The sequence below is a fragment of the Cebus imitator genome, unplaced genomic scaffold (assembly GCF_001604975.1).
Source record: "Cebus imitator isolate Cc_AM_T3 unplaced genomic scaffold, Cebus_imitator-1.0 Scaffold232, whole genome shotgun sequence".
In the NCBI taxonomy this organism is placed as follows: domain Eukaryota; kingdom Metazoa; phylum Chordata; class Mammalia; order Primates; family Cebidae; genus Cebus; species Cebus imitator.
Window position 1 is genome coordinate 2,904,106 of NW_016107547.1, and position 16,896 is coordinate 2,921,001.

Genomic DNA, 16,896 nt, shown 5'->3' on the forward strand with positions numbered 1-16,896 from the left:
TTTTCTTTTTGAGACAGTCTCCCTCTGTCTCCCAGGCTGGAGTGCAGTGGTACGATCTCAGCTCACTGCAACTTCTGCCTCCCAGGTTCAAGTGATTCTCTTGCCTCAGGCCTCCCTAGTAGCTGGGATTACAGGCACCTGCCACCGCACCTGGCTAATTTTTTGTATTTTTTAGTAGAGACAGGGTTTCATCATGTTGGACAGGATGGTCTCAAACTCCTGACCTCAGGTGATCCGCCTACCTCGGCCTCCCGAAGTGCAGGGATTACAGGTGTGAGCCACCGTGCCAGGCCCATATCCTCAATTCTAAACATGCAGTGCTTCATGGTCAGTCTTCAGATGTCTTTTCTTTATTGTCTATATGCACTTTTATGGAGAGCTCTCATCCCATCTCATGGTTTTTAAATACAATCTAAACACTAGTAGATCTCAAATTTTACTCTCTACCCTCTCCACTCAATTCCAGACTCATATATCCAATTGTGTACTTGAAATTTTCACTTAGATGCCTAACTAAACTGACCATATCCAAAACTGAATTCCCAATCACCCACCTCACAACCTTCCAGTATAATGTGTTCCTTATATAACCTTCCCCTCTTGGTAAATGAAAACCAGTTGCTCAGGCCAAAAACTTCGGAGGTATCTCTGACCCCTCTTTCTCCCACACCCAATACTCAATCTCTCAGTAAGTCCTGATAGCTCTATTGTCAAAATATATTCAGAATTCTAGCACCTCTTACTGGTCCAACTTTCTGGTCCAAGTCATCATCTTTTGCCTGCATTACTGCAATAGTTCCTCCTGCTTCCCAGTTAGGTTCCCGTTTCTACTACGCAGTCCATTTTTAATATGGAGTGAGTTTTTAAAAAATGAAAGTCAGCGAATATCACTTCTTTACTCAAAACTCTCCAGTGGCTCCACTTCTTAGAGTCAAAGTCAGAGTCTTGACAGTGGCCTGCAAGGCCCTACATGAAGTAGTTCTGGTTACTTAATTGATTTCATGTCCTCATTATTCTCATTCATTCTACTTCCATCACAATGGCTGCCTTACTATTCCTTGAATGTGTCAGGCTTGCTCCTGCTGCAGAGCTGCAGGACATTTATACTTGCTCTTCCCTTTGCCTGTAATACTCATACCCTCCACGCCCTGGATATACATATGGCTTACTTTCATCTCCTACAGATCTTTATGCAAAAGTCACCTTCTTGGTGGAGCTTTTCCTGTCGACCCAATCTGCAATAAAAACCTCTTCTGCCCCACCCATTTGATCTCCCTTACCCTACTAGATTTTTCTCCATAGAACTTATCATCATTTGAAGTTCTATACATCTTATTTCTCTTCCTCCAGTACAATATAAGTTCCATAAAAGTAGGGATTTTTATCTGTTTTGTTCATAGCTATATCCCCAGCACCTACAACATTGTATGGTATGCAGTAGGTGCTCAGCAAATATTTGTTGAACAAATACATGAATGGTTGAATGGTTCTTTTGAAAACTAGTTAATACTTCAGCCATTTCTTGCTGGGGGACTGAATTCTACCATTAGCTTTCAAAATAACTGTTTGCCTAATTTCAGCTGCAGTGTGATCTGGCTTGAGTTCATAAAAAAGACATTAAAGCTTCTCATTAGAAACTTTATCTTTTCTAAGGGTAGTATATTTAAAAACACAGGCTCTTGAGTCAGACTATTGGTGGTTGAATCCTGGATATCTATGTGAATCAGGGCAGGTGAACTATTTTGTCCCTCAGTTTTTCTCATTTATAAACTGGGCATACTTAGGTGCACCTATCCTATGCAGTTATTATGGCAATCAAATAAACTCACATATGTAAATTACCTAGCCCAGTACCTGGCACTTAGTAAATCTTTAGCTAACCATAGCTTTTATTACTCTTATTAAGATGTAAGAGAATTTCTTTCAAAAAATAGAGGAAGACTTGTAATAGAAACAACTGAATACATTTTTGTAAGTGAAACTAAAATAGCTGTCTGCTCTTTTGTATAGATGGCATTTCTTTGGAAAATGATCCAAAACTTGAAGGCCAATTGTTTTGTCCCTTTCTTCAAGAGGCTTTCATGAGACTGGACATATTTTGTATATCCTCCCAAAAAGTCACACTTGGAACCCCTCATGCTATAACATCTCCACTTCTCACATTCTTCAACTTCGATGCCATTCCAGACTCTGAATTCAGATTCCACGGATTATCTCACTTAGTATACTGGTTAAAATCTCAGCAAGTCCTTTTGTGGGGAAAATGCTTCCTGAGTGCCAGCACACCAGCTTTCTAAATGGGCTGACTTGCAAACAAGGTCATCCATGCTTTAAAAGGCAAGCACAATGGTCTCTATTTCTGTGTTATGGCACCTCCTAGTAGCTTGCTGTCAGACACACTTTGTGTTAGTTCCCCATTAAACAAAGTTATCACAGTTCCAGTCTGTAAATGCCAAAATGTGCTGGATTATTTGACTTCTCCAGGGACCCGAGGAAGCCCAATCCCTTACAGAGCATTTAGCTCTTCATTTTACTGAAGCAGCCAGTGGAATGGAGACTCTCCTATTCAGCATTTGCCCTACATAATTCTCCTCTTGCTTTCCAGGTTCCACTTCTTATATTTGAACTTCTCTCTTGCCTCCCACAGCAACTTACACTGAGTTGGGCTGGGCTGGGCTGGGCACATATTCACTTTTTCATTCATTAAACCCCACAGGGCTCAATAAATACTTATTAAGTCACACTGCTTCTTTGCTGCTTTAGAACTATACTCTAGTTTTGTTATTTAAATGAAATTTTACCTTGTCTTCCCCGAGAGGCTGTAAATTTCTTGAGTACTTGTACTTCTACCTCATTCCTGTCTCCTGCAGTGCCACGCTTGAGTCTCCCTTCATGTAGTCCATGTTTTTATTATTAAGCTCTGCAAACTGCTCTGGGAAAATGGGTCTGAACTCTAAGAATTGGGTAAAATTTTCTCCTTGACTTTTTAATTTTTTTATGGTGGTTGTTAGGAGAAAATAGCATGTAACACCCAGCAATTACTAAGCCATTTTCCCAGTGTAATACAATTTCACGTAAAAACCTAACAAAGCCCATGTCGAGAATTAGAAACTTACTCATAAACAGTTGTCCATCCATTTTCATTACTTTTGGTAGTCAGAAGTCCTGTGTTTCCTGGGTAGGTCATCAAGGCCAGATTATAGCCTTGTGCTGACACTCTTTTCAGGACTCCATTGCTGCTTATGGTCAGCCAGTATACTTGTCCGCCAGGCACCACAAGCCACAGGGGCATTCCGCCTGCATCACGGCGAATGTGCACTGAATTGCCGTTGCTGCTGGTAATTGCACCCAAGTCGCCTTCAGCATTGTAGGTGAAGTTATAAACATAGTCCCTTGTTATCAAGTTTAGGGTGTGCAGGTGGGTGCCATTGACAGTGAACTGGTACAGTTCCTGATCAGCAGGTGAAGCAATCTCATACAGGTTCATGTCATTTAGGTGGGCTTGATTCCTGCTGATGGTACGAATTCGAACATTTCCGAGGTCTGCCACATAGAGGGTACCATCAGGCGACACTGCTAAGGAGGAAGGGGCTTTCATCTTTGCATCTTTGGCATAGCCACCATCACCTGTGGGAGAAAGACTCTGATTTTAATAATTGGCATCATAAGCATTTATATGAACATATCACAGACAGAAAGTTCTGAGCATCAAGAATCATTTTAAAGGAAACAATCCACGAACCAACATTCTCTCCATGCCCTCGTTGAAAAATATGAAGCCTATTATTCAAAGGATTGTAATTCTTGAGTCAGTACCACTGCAGATGAACAGTAAGATGTAATTATCTCAGTTACACCAATTTTGTGAAATCCTCAATCCTGCTGTTCAGAATCTATTGTATTGTTAGATACAAGAAATGCAAATAATGATAGCCAGACAAAATTTGGCTGGAAATCTGTGAGATTCATGCCTGTCAATGCTTTCAGAATCTGTTTCAGGACTTTTCAGTCCTACCATGCCTAGATGCCCTTTCTTCTATTAATTTCCATTGTCACACTGTCAAAGTACACTAAGTCTGTAAGTGCAACAATGATTCAGAACATCAAATTTGATATCTGGAATAAACATTAGATTTGCTTTGACTGAAAGATACAAATTAGCAAAATATTTATAAAACTAATTGTGTAAGAAAACATTGGAAACATTGATCAAAAGTCATATCGAGCAGATTGCTCAGTCCTGCCTCTCCTGGCCTAAGGAAAGGCAAAGGTTAAGAGAACCATTCTGGCCTGGATGAGCAGTTTAATAGCACTGCATGTAGTATGGAGGGATTTCCACATCCCAGCAATAATTGTGTCTGTTGACATTAAGAGAACTGTTTGCTATCTGAGATATCCACTTCATGTTTTGGGGAAAGGGCTTTTTTTTTTTTTCCAATTTAAATTATAAGCAAACTTCACTATGGGTTATAGAGAAAGCCTTAGATTTTTAAAAAGCAATGTATCTAGCAGACCAATGTCCTCAGAACTCTCCATCGTCAGATTTAATTTTGTCCATCTGTCCCAAAGCTAGTCTGTTCTTAGTCCCTTTGAGTCTCAAATAGCACATATTTTTTTTTTTTTTTGAGTCAGAGTTTCGCTCTAGTTACCCAGGCTGGAGTACAAATAGCGCAATCTCGGCTCACCACAACCTCCGCCTCCTGGATTCAAGCAATTTTCCTGCCTCAGCCTCCCGAGTAGCTAGGACTACAGGCACGCGCCACCATGCCAGCTAATTTTTGTATTTTTAGTAGAGACGGGGTTTCACCATGTTGACCAGGATGGTCTCGATCTCTTGACCTCGTGATCCACCCGCCTCGGCCTCCCAAAGTGCTGGGATTATAGGCGTGAGCCACCATGTCCTGCCGTAGCACATGTTTTCAATCTGAAAACCAACCACTTATGGAGAAGTATTTTTTTCCTCAGCTAAACCAGTAAATGTGGGTTTTACCTAGTTTTCCTTTCTCTAAAGTACACATATTTAATAATATGATCTTTCACTTCTATAGTGGTCTTAACTTTTTAAGAGTATAAACATTTTTATTATACCAGTTTATCCTCAGAATAGCAAGGTGATATAACTGAGACAAGTGCCATCTTTGTTAAACAAATGAAGCAAATGAGTCATGAAGAGATCTTCCAGCTTTCCTAGGGTCACTGAGTGAGTCAGTTATGAGAACAACTAGGCGATCCGACTCCTAATCTACTGCTTTCTCCACTAGCTCATACCAATGTTTGCAAGTAACACTTTCCTTTTCCTTTTGACTTCACTGGGGCATGTTTCCCTTTTCAAAACAGAGAGGAGGAGCTGGTGAATTGCTAAAAAGGTCATACCTGAAAAACAGTCACAGTTTGGATCAATTTTGCAGTCACAGTCAGTGGGGGCACCAGCGAGGATGGAGATTTCCCCATTGGTGGTTACTTGCTGAATGCGGTTTACTTTCCTCTCGTCTGTTTCAGCTATGAAGAGCAGCCCGCTGTGGGAGACAGTGATGGCCCTCGCTGACTCTAGAGTGGAGTGAATTGCTACCTTGCTGACCAGGAAATGATCGATGCCTGGCACCTGGCAGTGAATGGGGCGCCCTGCAATGATCCGCACGCGCCTGTTCTCAGAAATTTGCAGTACAATGTTGTTATCCAAGACATACAATGAATTGTCCATAGGATTGACTGCAAGGTCTGTTGGCCACTCTAATCGCACCTGTGAAAAAAACAGAACATATACCATTAGGATTCCATATCTTTCCAGGGGTAGTTTTACCTTGAAAAAAGAAAAAAAAAATGGCGTATGGTTTCGTCCTGTCTCATGAATTTTAGCAACATTGGTGATGTCTGGGAAAGTGGAGAGGGAGGGATGATTAATCACATGTTCTGGTAAACATACTTATCGTTTATGCCATTTACAACATAATGTAATTTTTTCCAATAATTTCAGACGGATCATCTAGAGCAGAGGTTTTCAGAGTGTGTTCTCTGGACCAGCAGCAAGAGTAGTATCTGGGGACTTGTGAGAAATGCAAATTCACAGGTCCCACCCTAGACCTACTGAATCAGAAACCCTGGGGGTGGGGACCCAAACATCTGTGTTTTGCCAAGGCTTCCAGGTGATTCCGAGGATCATTGCTGGAGGAATTTTGGTAGCTATGATACTCAAATCTCTCTCACTGTCCCATAGATGTATAGGAGAGCAAAGTCATGCAGGCTTCTGGATGACAGAATGCCAGAGAAATCAGATTTTACTCAATGAGCAACCTTTTGCAACAGGACCTACCTTTAGCATAGACCTAGCATCCACCTTGTGGCACAGTTCATCAGCTGATGATTTAGAATCCTAGGATGTAGCGCACTGCTTACTTAGCTTGACCTAGTTCACTCTACAGATTCCCCTTTTCAGTAAAGAAACAGGTTGTGTTTTTCTTTCACCGAGTGTTTGCCAAGTACCTTTCTCTGGGTTAAGCCTTGTGCTAAGCTTTGGGGGCTCAAAAATGACTATGACACAGCCTCTGTCCTCAAATGATTTGTGGAGTAGAGTTCTCAGAGGAACCATTAGGCAGTTACTCTCCATGTTATGAAAAGAAGGCAACAGAGATGGTAAGCGACCACTTCGCCTGCACTGGGAGTCAGGAGGCAGGATATTTCCAAAGAAGTGGTACCTAACTAAGGTCTGAAATGAACAGTAGCAGAAGCATGGGGTAAAAGTTGAGGGGGGAGGGGTATCAGAGTTGAGGAAAATCTGGGGGATGGGAAAAGCATGGGTGAAGGTCCAGAGGTTGAAGACAGCATGGCCCATCCAGATTACAACAAATAATTCAGTAAGACTTATAATAGGCTAGGTGAGAGAGAGAGAGCTGAGTGATGAGGCCAGGTGTTATGGACTCAACTGTGTCCTCCCCAACTTCATATGTTGAAGCCCCAACCCCCAGTGTGACTGTATTTGTAGATAGGGCCTTCAAAAAGGGAGTTTAGATTAAATGAGATCATAGGGTGGGGATCTAATCCAATAGGACTGGTGTCTCTCCAATAATAAGAAGAGATACTAGGAATGCTTACACACAGAGGGATGGCTATATGAAGACACAGCTAGAAAGCAGACTTCTGCAAGCCAAGGAGAGATACCTCAGAAGAAACTAAACCCACCAATATCTTGATCTTAGCTGTCTAGCCACCAGAAGTATGAGAAAATACATTTCTGTTGTTTAAGCCATTCAGTCTGTATCATTTTGTATGGCTGCCTTAGCAGACTAATACATCAAGTGCTATGATTTGAATGTGTCACCCAAATTTCAAGTGTTGGAAACGTAATCCTCAAATTCATATGTTGATGGCATTTGGAGGTGGGGCCATATCCACCACCTCAAACATTTATCGTTTCTTTGTGTTAAGAACATTTAAAATCCACTCTTGAAGCTATCTGAAAATATATAACAAATTGTCGTTTATTATAGTCACTCTATAACTAGAACTTAGTCTTCTCATTTAGTGGTATTTTTCTATACGTTAAGCAACATCTGGCTATCCCTACCCACCTTCCCAACCTCCAGTAACCACTATTATACTTTCTACTTTTATGAGATCCACCTTTTTAGCTTCCATATATGAGTGAGAACATGTAATATTTATCTTTCTGTGCCTGGCTTTTTTCATTTAACATAGTGTTTGATATGGTTTGAATCTGTGTTCCTGCTGAAATCTCATGTTCAGTTGTAATCTCCAGGGTTGGGAGTGGGTCCTGGTGGAAAGTGACTGGATCACGGGAGTGAAGTCCTTATGAATGATTTAGTGCCATTTCCCCTTGGTACTGTACAGTGAGTGAATTCTTATGAGATTGCATTGTTTAAAAGTGTATAGCACCTTCCCCTTCTCTCTCTCTTTCTCCTGCTCTGGTCATGTGAGGTGCCAGCTCTCCTTTGCCTTGGCCATGATAGTGAGTTTCCTGAGGCCTCCCTAGAAGCTGAGCAGATGCCAGCACCATGCTTCCTGTATAGCCTGTGAAACCATGAGCCAATTAAACTTCTTTTCTTTATAAATTACCCAGTCTTAGGTATTTCTTTATAGCAGTGTAAGAATGGATTAGTACAGTGTCTTCGAAGCTCATTTATGTTGTCACAAATGACAGAATTTTGTTCTTTTTTGTTGCTAAACAGTATTCCACAGTGTATATGTACCACATTTTCTTTATCTGTTCATCTGTTGATAGACACTTAGGTTGAGTTCATGTCTTAGCTGTTGTAAATAGTGCAGCTATCTCTTTGACATACTGATTTCCCTTACTTTTCTGGATCATATAATAGTTCTATTTTTAATTTTTTGAGGAAACTCCATGCTGTTTTCCATAATGGCTGTACCCTAATTTACATTTTCCTTTCTCTTCAACTCACCAGCATTTTTTTTTTTTTTTGGTCATTTTGATAATAGCCATTCTAACTGGGGTGAGATGATATCTCATTGTGGTTTTGATTTGCATTTCTCTGTTTGAAAGATAATTAGGATTAGATAAGGTCATAAGGGTGGGGTCCCCATGATGGGACTGGTGGCTTTATAAGAAGAGGAAGACAGACTTGAGCTGCCATGTTTTTGTCCTCTTGCCATGTGATGCCATTCTACCACGTTATGATGCAGCAAAAAGGCCCTCGCCGGATGCCAGTGCCATGCTCTTGAGCTTCCCAGCCTTCAGAACCAAGAGCTCAATAGATGTTTTTCTTCATAAATTACCCAGTCTGTGATATTCTATTGTAGCAATAAAAAACAAACTAAGACATTGGGTAATGGAGGGAAGCACATGTCCAGTTTTGTTGTGATGGCTGTGGGAAGCCATTGAAGGGCTTTAAGTAGGGGTGTGATATAGTTATATTTGGGTTCTAAACAGATCATCCTGGCTGCTGTCCAGACTATATTAGAGGAGGAGGTGAGACAGGAGGCTGGCAGGCAGTTGGGGGCTCCTGCACTGGCTCAGGTTAGGGATTATGGCGCCTGAACTGGGATGACAACAATGGGCATGGAGAAAAGCAGATGGATTTGAGACATGTGAAAGGGTTGGAAGCAAAAGGACTGTGTGTGTGTGTGTGTGTGTGTGTGTGTGTGTGTGTGTCTGGTGTGCTTTGTGCCAAGTGATGTGCTAGGCACTGGAGACATGAAGGTGAGCCAAACATAGCTTCACCTTAGTTCCTTTCTAGAAACAGGAGTTGATTCAACACCTGCCCTGACATCTCCTTGATAGTAACTATTTATCCCTGGGCACTTCTCAGAGAACTGTGTTCCACACCATTCCCCACCCCACCACTCACTTGTTCTCTATTTCTTTTCTTTTACGCTAGAAAAAGGCAGAAAAAAAGTCCCATTCATGGCCAAAATAGTAACAGCAGTGTAGCCACTCTTCTTTTGTGCTTTGAGCGAGAGCCCAAAGCCCAAGGCTTTGTTTTTCTTGTGGAATCTAAAAGTCTGAAAACAAGATATGAGCTATCATTGCATTCTGAGACCCACTACTTCCCCAGCTCAAAAAGGCTTACAAGCAATCAGTAATGAAGTGGATAAAGGTCGATCTAAGATAAGGCTCTTCTTCTAATTGTGTCTCATTAGGGAGGGCAACTGGTGATGTTGTGAAGAGGACAAAGGTTGTCTTTGATTGCCTCTACTGCACCATGGGCTCTTTGCCCATGTCTCTGAGTGTCTCTCCCAGACATCCAGCAGCCTCATTCTGTTTCCATGTTTCTGTGTGCCCTCCACCTTTATCCACATCGGTTGGCCTTCTCTGGTCAGTACCAGATGCCTCTGCACAGCTAGGAATTTGAGTGCTAATGGGGTATAAAGCTGAGCTTGTGTTACGCATGTTCTACAAAGCCTTTCGGACTGAGGCCATTGGATAAACATTAAACACCAGCCTTAACAGCTCCCAGAGCAGTTTGTGGTGATGTGTTCCTCGGCACGTCTGTCTGAGGCCTTTGCATGTCAGTGCCCTGCCACTGAGAGGGACAGTGAACGCCTGCTGCTTTGGAGGGAGCTGACTCCTCCACTGTGCGCCCCTGCCTTGGACCTCTATGCACTATCATGCTTGTCCAGAAGCTGTCTGTGTGCACTGGTCCTATGGAGCACAGTCCCCCAGGAAATTAGCTGGGGCTGGCTGAGGAAGAGGAAATGAATTCATTTCCGTACAACACTCCTATTTTGATTGAGTCTCAAGTCAGTGACCCAGAAAAAACAAACCTGGCAGAAATGACGTTCTAATTATCCCCACTCTGGGAGCCGAGGCCAGGGCAGAGGCTGGGGACAGCACACACCTGGCAGAAGCCAGAGAAGGAGCATGTTTCAGATTCTGTTTTTAGCTATCAAGGCTGCCTCTGAGATAAAGGCTGGTAGTTGGAAAAGAAGCTGTTAAATTCTCCAACTCGCCCAACGAGATTTAAACCAATACGATTGGTGTCGTGTTTATTATATTTAATTTTGCCTTAAAAATACACCAGCTATTTTGTCTGTTTGTTTTCTTTTCCATGAAATAAGTCACCCTCTGGCAGCTTCCTGTGACTAAAGTGCCCTTTGTGCTTCTGAGCCATTTTCTATACCAACTACACAGATTCCCTTTAATTCCCATTTGATTTGGCTGGGCAGCTTGTCTATAAAATCTCCCAAGATGAAAGATGTGTGGCTACTTAGTAGTTGAGGGTTTGCCTTTTCAGAAGCTGGACCTCTTCACCTCTCTTAGCTTGTCAGTTCCTTTTATGTCCTTCTCATGTTAAATACTCCTACTGCCAGGTAATTTTTCAAGGAACTGGTGCCTTACGCTCACACAACAGAAACACTGTATTTACTACCAAGACATTTTCATAACATACAGCTTAATATAAGGAATGGAGTCTTTGAGCTGATTCTGACAGTTAGAATTAGGAACAACTAGTTGCAAAGAGACCCTAGAATTATATGATACTGAGGTGGGGCTAAGGTTGGCCCCCAATTGCTGCCAACATTTGTCCAAATGATTTCTTGGGGTGAATCAACACTTCTATTGGGGGGTGGGGGCAGAGATTGAAGAGCAGCAGCAATGCTCTATAAGCTCTGCCTAGTGACTGGCCTGCAGGCAAACCATTCGCCCTAATTTGTGGTGGTTGCCCCACCTTGTAAAAATCCATTAATTTGTTTGAAATGTCAAAATGTATTTAAGCTAAACTGGCATTAAAGGTCACCTGTGGAGCCACCCGCTGGTGGAATGTGCCCATCTCCTAACAACCTTCCCTGAGAAACAACTCTGAGCAGAAAGGAGCTCTTGGTCAGGATGTCAACCTTTGACAGCGTTATGTCTTCCTCTGCGAATTGAAAACTTGCCTTGAAGGGAGTTGACTCTCAGGTCAACCAGTCCTATGGTTGGTTTAGAGATCCAGCTAATTTTGACTTAAGTAGCCATTTATAAAGCAGCAGAATCCTATAGGGAGAAATCCATGTTTAAAAGCAATATCTAAATATAAGCCCTTAGTTAGACTAAACTAGAAAATGTCTGAATTACATATAAGTCTAATCACATACTATAGGCTCAGTCCACCATTTGCGTACTTGGGCTCCTCTAACAGTTTGAGTCCTGGTTCTCACCCTTATTAGTATGTAAACCTGGGCAAATTACATATCTTCTATGAGTCTCCAGTTTCCTCATCTGTAACAAAACAAGGAGGCTAATGATAGCATATCTACTTGTAAAGTTATTGTGTGGATTAAATGAGATAATGGCATAAGTTGCTCAGCCCAGTGCCTGGCACACATTAAGGGATAGCAAGTGGTATTAATAGTAATAACAGTTTTATAGTCATAGACCTTTAGAACTGGGGGGAACCTGGCCCAGTTACCATTTGATGTAGCTCCTTTTCAACAGTGTTTTCCAGACTTCAATTGTCCCTGTACCACCTTTATGAATTTTGCCTTACCCCTACATCACCTGCACTATTATTGACTTAGTATTTTTTCTTTAAATTGACCTACTTTTAAATTGTGAATAGGTGCTGCCCCTTTCCTTTGAACTATTATGTAATCAATAACACATGAAATTACAGGCCCAGTCATCTGAGCCATTAATAGAAGTGACTACTCTTTACTTGGGTGTCAGGTACTTCATATGGTTTATTACTAGGTATACTTATAAAAATTACTTGAGAAAAAACTATTAACATCCCCACTTGCAGATACGTGCTCTTAGCCCCTATGCCATCTGATTCGTCATTCAGAAGAGTGGACAGGTGTCTTCATTCTTGTCTCACCAAATCTGGCCTCCCCTTACCCCCTTTTGAATCAACCTAAAGGTTGTTCTCTTTGGCTGTGAAGGTCAAGACTTGTTACGAGTTGAGTGATTTATCTTTTTCTTTGTCATCTGTTATCTTTCAGTTCAATGCTTTCTGAGTTTCTACCACGTGCCAGGGACTGTGGCATGGTCACGTTGGGGTCACCACCTGAGATGTTGATCACCACCGTCAGGGTCACCATATGTGGCATCGATCACATTGAGGTCACCTCCTGAGATGCTGATCATCTGTGGAGGTCTGTCCTGCAGACCCTGACTTAGTGACGGATGAATGAAATACACTCTCACACACCAGAGTACAGTACAAGAGCCGGGCTAGGGGCTTGGTTAGCTGCAATTGCCCTCTGAAAGCAGCTGACAACCCCCTAGATCGACTCTTATATTTTACTCTGGTGTATGAGAGTATATTTCATTCATCTATCGCTAAGTCAGGGTCTGCAGGACAGACCTCCGCAGGAGGTGATCAATGTCTCAGGGTACTATGTTATAAAAGTCAATAAATAGATTTTTGATCTTGATTAGTCCAAGGCAGATACAGAAATAGGTCATTTAATATAATGTGGTTAAGTGTCATGAGTGCCATGATAGATGTATGCCCAGAATGATATGGAAACACAGAGGAGGGAGTTTGGGGCAAGATTCCTAGAAGAGAAACGTAAACTTAATTTTGAAGGATGAAGCAAAGGTATTGAGAAAAAGCAAGGTAGGAAGGGTGATCTTGGCAGAGGGAAAAGGATGAATAAAGCACAGAAGCATGAGATCATATGAGAGTGAAAAATCTAACTGCGGTCTGGGATTTCTTAGGCATAAAATAAGGTAGGTGGTAGTGGTGAGCTCTAAATGATTGCTAGGACTAGGTCCAGGTTTCCTCACTGGCGCACTATTGTCAGGTGGTTTCAGTCCTGTGCGTTATAGAATGTTTAGCAGCATCCCTGACCTTTACACAATAGGCGCCAGTAGCACCTTACCCCCAGTGGTGGCAACTGGAAATATCTCCAGACATTGCAAAATATCTCTTGAGGGGCAAAAATGTCTCTTGCTGAGAATCACTGGATTAAGTCATGAAGAGGGGTGTATATTGAGAGCTTTAGACTTAAACTGTAGTATTGAGGAGTCTCCACTTTAAAGTGGAGAGCAGACATGGTCAGATTAGTATTTTAGAAAGATTGCTTAGGCTGCATTTTGGGGGACAGGCTGGAGGGAGACCAGACTAGATGCAGGAGAACCAATTTGGAGGCCAGCCATTCACTGGTACATTCATCCATTAATATATCCTTTCATCCAACTATCTGACAGATATCTGAGTCCTGATCCAGATAGACACAGTCCCTGCCTTCATGGAACTTGGAGTCTGGAACACTCCTTCTCATACTTTTTTGATTTACTGATCCATTTGAGAATCTGATGAAAGCTATGTACTCCCTCCCTAGAAAAAGGCTCCAGTGTACTAGAAGGAAGTAGTTAGGAGCTTAGGCTCTGGAGTTAAGACTTCCGGGGTCAAAAATTCCATCTGTGTCATTTGCTATCTCTGTGACGTTGGCACAAATCAGTTAACCTATCTGAGCTTCTGTTACCTCATTTACAAATTGAATACAGTAACACTACCTTTTCAAAAATTGTTATTGGAATAAGATGGGAAAAAATACATAAACCATCTAGCACAGTGCCTGGTACATTAAAAGAGCTTTGTAGAGACTAGCTAGTTTTTGAAATTACGGAACATGTATGTATTTGTTCTGGTCCCTGTCTATTGTTCACTTCCTTGGCTAGTTCATAAACTCTTAAGTTTTACCATGCAGTCATGGTTTCAAGGCTTCTCCTGATTCTATATCACCAGCTATTTCCTCCTTGTTTATCTATTCCATTCCTTGAGAGTCTTTCTAAGCTATATGTCCTCCAAGAAATATTTCGCTGATATTGAGATATATTATCTCATATATATCGGTCAGCCAATTTCATGGCTAATATTTTAGTTTATTACTTGGACTCCCCACTGTTAATTGTAACAGTACTCTTGGTACAATTCCAACTACAGAAAATGCTACCTTCACTGATTTCCTTTCTTCTGTCAATAAATGTCTATTTATTTCATGTTACATACCATACTAGGCACTAAGGAGCCAACTTCATTCAGGACAGACTGGATTCCTCCCCTCAAAATGTTTATCGTCTTTTGCTGACTTCATTTACTTCACCTTCCAGTATGTATAAGAGGTTGTTAGTGACATAGAGCAGTAGACTATTTCTGTTCCAGTTTATTCATTTTAAGAAATGAACATTTATGGAAGAGCCTCAAAAACATATCATGACTGTTACTATATTTTACAATTGTCACCAAGTGCTAATAATTTCTTTTCCTTAAGTTCAAGTGTGCTGAACAAACCAGTGGTTTCCCAAAAGATCCTGCCTCCCTGTTTTAAACATGACACTTTTAATCTCCCTCCTTTACTACATTTGGAGCATTGCGGCTCATTTAAGAAATGACTCTGTTTGATTTTGATGTGTGAGTCCTCTTCAGTAGGAATTTCCAGGAAGTGTATGATTATCTCTTCTGTAGTATGCCAGCCCTGGGGAAGAAGCCGTGACGGGACTGAGTGCTCTCTGCCAGGTGTTCTGCCAGCTCCATGTTAGATTTTTCTGTACTTCTAAAAGCTGACAACTCCAGATTGTTAGCATCACTTTTTGTCAGTTTTCAAATGGCCTTCTCATTTCGTGACACTGATACTGTCTGAGCTTCTTCAAATTTATAAAAGAGGGAAAAAGCCATCTGGAGAAAGTTTGTTTTTTTGCACTTGGAAAGCACAATGACACCTTTGAGAGTGATGACCTTTAGTGATCTTGCTTTTAAAAACTGGAAATTATTAGAAGATGAAATATACCATGATTACATGGCCTTGTCAACAGGGCAAATTATTTCCCATTATCTTAAATTCACACTCTTGTGTCTCTCTGCACAATGGCTGGAGAGTTTGAAGAACCTCTCAACCTTTTGTCAAATGCATTGGCATGGTCTGTTTCCATGGCTTCCCAATTAGAATAACTGACACTTAAGTTGCATTATTCATCACAAATGAATAGCTAGGATCAATCTAATCAAGAGTAACCATTTGGCTGATCCTGAGGATTACTCTGCTGTAGAGGATATAGATTACATTGCATCTACCCCAATGTTCGTAAAACATTTTGTAAGTGGGGAAAACAAAGCAAAGCAAAGCAAACCAAACAAAACTTCCAAAGTAGTCCTAGTATATTTCATCTTCTAATAATTTACACTTTTTGCAAGCAAGATCAATAAGGGCCATCACTCTTTTAGGTGTCATCATGTTTTCTAACTGTAGAAAACCAAGTTTTATCTAGATGGATTTTCTCTCCTTTTTATAAATTTGAAGAAGCTCAGACAATATCTGGGTCAAAACAAAATGTTAAATTTGTGGTTGCTAAAATTCCTGTAGCAGAAACTGCTGGTTCTACGCCTATTCTGTTATACATCCACTCTTTCCTCTGGATTATACTCCCAGTTTTTTTTGTTTGTTTGTCTGTTTGTTTGAGACAGAGTCTTGCTCTGTCACCCAGGCTGGCATGCAGTGGCACGATCTCAGCTCACTGCAACTTCTGCCTCCCAGGTTCAAGCGATTCTCCTGCCTCAGCCTCCCAAGTAGCTGAGACTACAGGTGTGCACCACCACTCCTGGCTATTTTTTTTTTTTTTTTGATGGGGTTTCACCACATTGGCCACACTGGCCTTGAACTCCTGACCTCAGGTGATCCATCCACTTCAGCCTCCCAAAGTGCTGGGATTACAGGCATGAGCCACCATACCTGGCCAACTCCCAGTTTTTTAATCTGAGCATATTGCTGTTTAGAATAGAAGACATTCCAGCCTTATTTGCAATGATCTGTAGTCATGCAAAGTTCCAGGCAATAATATGTAAGAGGAAGTGTGGAAGCACCCACACTTACAAATAGATACTTTAAAAGACTGCTTAAGAAGAGCTGACCCAACTGGAAGGAAGCTCTTTTTGCCCTTTCTTCCATTCTGCAATGTGGATATACCAGTGAGAGTTCTAGCAGATGTCTTAGACCACGAGGTGGCCTTGAAAATGGAAGTTATGTGTTAGAGTGGCAAGGCAAAAATACAAAACCTGGAACCCAGATAACACTGTGGGGATACCATCTCAGCCCTAAACCACACATCTAATCTGACTGCTTTCTTGCTTACATCACTGTTATGTTAGGGTTTTCTGTTATTCTTGGTTGAATCTAATCACAGTGAAGACAGGGCTCTGTTAGGCTTTGGTCTTGAATGGAGTTACTTACTGCAATATTACAGTCAAACTGGTCTAACAGATTTCTAGTTTTACATCTCTGGATGAATCACCTATGATTGCAAAATTAAATTAAACCAAACTATTTTGGTTAAAAAAATTAAGGTCTGAAAGAGACTGACACTTGTAGCAAAATCCGCTAGGGTAGCCCTTTGAAAAATCTAGAGACAACAGATGCTGGAGAGGATGTGGAGAAATAGGAACATTTTTGCACTGTTGGTGGGAGTGTAAATTAGTTCAACCATTGTGGAAGACAGTG

The 16,896-nt window shown here is 41.4% G+C and overlaps 1 protein-coding gene across 1 annotated transcript in view; it reads right to left on the bottom strand.

The window, feature by feature from the left end:
• The window catches only part of TENM1 (teneurin transmembrane protein 1), a 355,471-nt gene that overhangs the window by 41,316 nt on the left and 297,259 nt on the right, over positions 1-16,896 (bottom strand). Inside the window, exons 22-23 of the mRNA XM_017497555.2 lie at positions 5,374-5,740; positions 3,117-3,627 (exon numbers count right to left, since the gene is read on the bottom strand). Of these exons, the coding sequence (XP_017353044.2) occupies positions 3,117-3,627; positions 5,374-5,740 (878 nt within the window). The remainder of the gene's footprint in view (positions 1-3,116; positions 3,628-5,373; positions 5,741-16,896) is intronic.